This window comes from Vulpes lagopus, chromosome 21 (genome assembly GCF_018345385.1).
Source record: "Vulpes lagopus strain Blue_001 chromosome 21, ASM1834538v1, whole genome shotgun sequence".
NCBI lineage: Eukaryota > Metazoa > Chordata > Mammalia > Carnivora > Canidae > Vulpes > Vulpes lagopus.
Window position 1 is genome coordinate 10391707 of NC_054844.1, and position 5890 is coordinate 10397596.

The 5890-nt window shown below is 31.7% G+C and overlaps 1 protein-coding gene across 1 annotated transcript; it reads right to left on the reverse strand.

Moving 5' to 3' along the window:
- Positions 1–1071: 1071 nt before the first annotated feature.
- Positions 1072–4977, reverse strand: LOC121480117 (NKG2-A/NKG2-B type II integral membrane protein-like). The gene is made up of 4 exons (XM_041736413.1): positions 4791–4977; positions 4312–4407; positions 3081–3232; positions 1072–1146 (listed from the first exon to the last, which is right to left on the reverse strand). The coding sequence occupies exons 1-4, from the start codon at positions 4975–4977 to the stop codon at positions 1072–1074; spliced, it is 510 nt and encodes a 169-aa protein (XP_041592347.1).
- Between the last annotated feature and the right edge of the window lie 913 nt (positions 4978–5890).

The window sequence follows — 5890 nt, forward strand, 5'->3', positions numbered from 1 at the left end:
CAAATACCAAAAAGAAATCCTTGTAGGGAAGAAAAAAGTTGCTAAAAAATATGTGTTATATGCATTTTGATGGAAATACTTTTAAAAAAGGAAATTACATGTTAGTGGCAATAAAAAATAGATTTGGACAATATGTAAAATAAAGGACTATGACATAAGTAGATTTATTGAAGCAATACCATGTTGGATGGATTTCCATTTGAAATTCCATAATCTTAATCCATCACATGAACAGAGCAAAGAAGATCAAATCATGTGATTTCTCTGGTGCAGAGGCAACTGAAAAAACTAATATCCATTCTTAATTTAAAAATAAAATTTAGAAAGATAGAAATAAACAAGGAACATCTAGGCAAAGTTCTAAAATAGATACAATAACTGAAAAAAGAACTGTTATGAACGTACTGTTTACAAAAATAATGGTTTTTAAAGTGAGAAATTGGCATAAAAATACATAACAAGATTAATGAAACAGATTGGAGAGTACAAATTTATATATGCATATACATGGGATGGAGATTTCAACAAAGATGCAAAGTCAGTCAGTGGAAGAAGTATAATCTTTTTCAACAAATGTTGTGGATGGGCACTGGGTGTTATATGTAAGTGATGAATCACTAAATTCTATACCTGAAACTAATATTGTACTGTATGTTAACTAACTGGAACTAAAATGAAAACTTGAAAGAGGAAAAAAAAACAAATGGTTGTTGAAACAATTCAGTATCAAATCATATTAATGTTTATATACATTATACTATAAAAATGTTAAAAATTGCTCATACATGAATGTAAACTATACAATTTCAAGGAGATGTATTAGGAAAAAACACACCACTTAAAGAGGGACAAAGATTTCTTAGAACACTAAAAACATGATCCATAAAAGAACAAACTGATCAAGTGTAGTCCATCAGGATAATTTTCTCTTTGAAGAGAAAAGAAAGATAAATCATAGACTTCAGAGAAAATACTTACAAATCATACATCTAATAAAAAAGCCTTGCTGCAAGGATACATAAAGAATTTTCAAAATACAATAATAAAAATTAAATATATGACCAAAATATTTTAGTAGTTGACTTCATCAAAAAGACGTAAATGGATGGCTAATGAGTACGGGAACAGATACTCAACACTGTCAGTCTTAGGAACATTCATATTAAGACCACTACAAATCAGACTTCCTGTTCTGGAAAGATAGAGAAGATAAGTTTTTCACTATTCCTTCCATCAAATAGAGCTAAACCCCCTGGATAGCATATATATATATGACAACATGAGAAGATTTAGACAAGTGATGAGAAAGCTGACAAAACTGGGCACTCCAGATACAAAGAATGACATGGTGGTGAGCACCCTGGAACTTCTCTTTACCTCATATGTTCCAGACTGGTGCCAGAGAGGCTGGCAACCCAAAGGCACCTGTAGGTACAGAAAAAGTTCCCAAAATGTTTTTTGTCTCCAGACAAAATAACAGAAAAAAGTCATGCTAGAAGGACAGAAAAATTTTAGATGCTATGTGCAGTATTCCAAATGAAAACAATTGACTATTCAGCAAAAATATCACTTAGGAATGTAGGGGAAATCAAGACATTCTCTGATAAAAGAAAACTAAGAAAATGTGTCACTCCAGTCCTACTCTGAAAGAGCTGCTAAGGGAATTATCTAAACAGGAATTGAATGATAATGGAAGGAATCTAGGATCATCAGGAAAAGGAACAAAAGACAGAATAAAACTATCCTTAGGTCTAATGGACTTTCTTTCCTTCACCTCTTGTATTTTCTAAATTGTTTGCTATTTGAAGCAAAATTATAACATCCATGTAACTCTCAATATAAGTAGAGAAATATTTAGGAAAATTATAAATAGAGCACAGTAAAGGAATGTAAAGGAAGGTACGGCTCTATATTTAAATCAAAATGCTGTGGGTTGTGAAAGACTGTGGGTTGTGATAGACTGTATAGACTGTGATATATGTATATATAATTATCTAAGGATATCTAGTATCTATATTATTTATATAAAGCAGATTAGATCATATATGGACATATATGCAGGTTTATATATATGTAAAGTTATTTATGAAGAAAATATCTACTTTGCTATAAATTATACTCCACAAATTAGGTCATGATGTAGAAAAGTGTAACCTTATATTTTATCTCACAGCATCACAAAAAATAAATTCCCAATAGGTCATGAACCCTATTTAAGAGTTAAAAAATAAAGAAATAAAGAAAGATAGATAAATCCTGGAGAGTAACATAGGAAATTATATTCATGTCTGTTGACTGACTTCTGAAATCAGTCCAAAGTAACTACAAAATCCAAAATGATAAATTGGACCAGAGTAACATTAATAAATTTTTGTCATTAAAAGACCCCAATTTCAGAGTAAAAATGCAAGTCACAGAGTCAAAAATCTATTTGCATCTTATAAACTCAGAAAAGAGCTCATATCTAAAATATTACAGGAACGTTTTTTTTAAGATTTCATTTATTTGACACAGAGAGAGCACAAGTATGGGGAGTAGGAGAGGGAGAAGCAGACTCACTGTGGAGCAGGGAGCCCAATGAGGGGCTGTATCCCAGGATCCTAAGATCATGACCTGAGCCAAAGAAAGGCAGACACTTAACCAACTGAGCCACAGAGGCACCCCTAGAAGAAGGACGTCTAAGAAGGGAAAAGAAGACACCATCTCATAGAAATGGGCAAGAGACATATTCAAGCACTTCTCATTTCACAAAAGAGAATATCCTAATGATTCACAGCCCAGAAAAATGGTGTTATAGAATCACCAGAACTTATTATATTAAGTTTTTTGAGGCTACTGAGTTTTAGAACAAGGGACTATTTTGTATAATGTGTATTTACACAATAAACTAGAGAAATATAGGGATAATTTCATATACTGAAATATATACATATATGTGACCATGTAATTTCATACTAAAGCTTAGAGGAAAATAATCCTCATATAATTATTAATTAAATTAAATTATTAAATTAAATTAAATTAAATATAATATTAACTTTTAAGTTTTTAATAAAATCTGGAAACATTTGAAATCTTACCATGTCCTCTTCATCATCTATGCAGAGCAGGTTAGAGTTGTTAGAAGCACAGGACAACAGACTCTCAGTCCATGGTTTTCTTTCAGTGCTAATGTAATAGCAATTATTGGAATATGTAAACCACTCTTTTGGACAATGACCACAGTGATAAACTAAATAAAGATTATAAAATATCCTCCAAAAGAAGTTTGAATATTAAGAAATTCAAATTAAGTTACATACTTGCATATGTATACACATATGTGTGCATAACATACCCATACATGCTCACAGGATGCTATAAATAGAACAAAATTGGCTCATACACTCAGCAAAGAATGGCCAGTCTAGCATTCCCTAATGTATATGTTCATATAAAGCAAACACACAAAAATATCCATTTCTACATGACCTGAGAGTTTACTGAATAAAATTACTATTTAAAAATAGTAAAACGATTCATTTCTTACCATGTTATAGCAGGAGTGAAATTAAGGTAACAATGGATATGGAGATTTAAATGAGTATTTATTCAGATTGTTCCATTAAAAGTAATACCCTCCTATAATCATTATTTCTGAGTTTATTACATGATTTTCTAATTTATTTTTCCATAAATAATCCATTGTCATCTTTTCCTAGGCTAAGATAGAGATAAAATAGAAATTATACTAACAACAGAATTTTGAAGATGATGTTGTACCTCTCTGGTTCCTTGTTTCCAGATATGTCTTATTCTGCTTCAGTCCTTTAGTAGCTAGAAAAATTAAAGCAATCCTCTTAAAACTTAATATTAAACTAAATAAATCATATGATTCGAGTTTCTTAGTTTGAAATTTAGTGTATTGTTTAGGATGAGAAAACTCTGTAATAAAATTGATCTTACCAGTTAAAAGCTAATAAAATGATGAACACATGGGAAAAAGTATTTCAAGCCTGAAGAACAAACCTCACCACTTCCTACAGTATTTGATTTAACTAATCTCAAGAATTAATTTGTGTATCTCAATAAGGCCTCTTCTATAACTTGTTGAGGTATGAAATCTGAACATATTCATAATAATCTTTACATTATTGTTATTTCTAATGTGACAAATCCAAAATAACCATTCCACACTTAGCATATCTTAGCATATGGGCATTAAAATGAGATAATACAATTCAATAATGTTATGCAATATTTCAAGGTATAATGGGTACTGTTGATGATCATTAAAGTGAAAAATTCCTTTGTAGTCATTCAAACACTTACAGAGAATACCAGCTATTGTGACCACAGTGGACATCAAGACAAGGCAGATGATTCCCAGGATCCCAGCAATGAGCTTCTCTGTACATAATGGTAAATATTAGGAAGAGAAATGAAAACACTGAGAAAGGATGGATGGAAATAATCATTTAGGAAATTTACATGCAAGAGAACCAATGATGCACAAGGAGTCACATATAAAAACATGGCCCCCAAACTGTATCAACCATTGTAATCTTCTCTCAGAATATACTGTTGCAGTTGCAGTATATATATTACCCCATGAGATGTGATAAAGACCACAAATTACGATTCCTGAACACAGTTAGTCCTCAGTTTCAATTATAGTACCATATTCCCACTCCACATTCTGATCCTCACAAATGAAAAATATAGATCATTCCCTACTTGTTCACCTATGCCCCTGCACCCCAAGAGTACATCCTAGAACAGTTATACTGTGTGTGTAGTGAATGTTTTACCTTTGCAGTGGTAGTTCTTGCCATCCCCTTGAAGATCCTGAGAAGCATTTTGAAGATTTAATTCTGCATAGGTTATTTCCTGCTCAGTTACTGAAGTGGAACACTTAGTGCCCTTAGCTTTCATTTGCTGTCTTTTTGAGTTTTTCATGATATTAAGTTCTGCATAGGTAACCCCTTGGTTATTCATCTCTTCAGGTGAGTAGTGGCAGGCACAGTGCTGAGTGGAACTGAACTGAAGGACTTGATGAAGAGTATATGTAGTGACAAGACTGCTAGGACAGTCACACTGGGTGGAGCGTAGGGTGAGTGAGTTCATTTGCAGTTGAACAATATAAAATCTGGTACTAATTTCCTTACAGCTTTGAAGAACTGCTTTATGATAGAATAAGTATCTCTACAATGACATTCTATGTTTGACACAACAGTATTGACTGAAAAATGTAAAGCAATAAAGTTGTCAAGAAGAAAGCAATTCAGGAATAATATTGTCCTTATAATATAAGGTCAGATTGCACAGAAACACTTCAATGGTAGTAGAACAACTGGATTAAAATTAAAATGCTGTATCAGAAAAAATGCTATACCAACTTTTTGGACAATTTTTAAATCCATACTGGTTAAAAATTGAGTGCTCTAAGATTGAGGAATACTAGTTTTAGCACAAGTAGGAATTTCCTGTAGCAAATGACTTTCATTTGGGACTTATATTTCTTTACTAAAGTCTAATGCAGTGTTATCAAGTGAATTTTTACTTTGAATAATAGTTGAGTTATGAGAAATCATTGAATTTTAAAAGAAAGATTTTATGTTTTGAAAAATGTCACAACACCTAAACTTCTTAAACCTGAACCATATTGCAAACAAACAAACAAACAATAAATATTTTTTAAAGTACTTATTTAACACCAGAAATTGACATTGATTTGATAACAAAGACATGAAACCATGAAATGATAAATACAAGTGTAGATCTTTTGGAACAGATCTTTTGGAACAAAAGTGTAGATATTTTGGAACAGATGGAACAACACTGTTGGTACAAACTTCTAGAAACATCTATGAATGTCAAAAGCTGTGAGGGTAGTTTAATTGTATACAGA

Excerpts from the sequence above, each read along its gene's own strand:
- LOC121480117 (XM_041736413.1), bottom strand. The coding sequence starts at position 4,977 with ATGAATAACCAAGGGGTTACCTATGCAGAACTTAATATCATGAAAAAC. Across the intron at positions 4,408-4,790 it reads CAAGAACTACCACTGCAAAG|ATTTACCATTATGTACAGAG; the intron begins GTAAAACATTCA and ends TCTCTTCCTAAT. Across the intron at positions 1,147-3,080 it reads TAGATGATGAAGAGGACATG|ACTGACAGTGTTGAGTATCT; the intron begins GTAAGATTTCAA and ends AATGTTCCTAAG.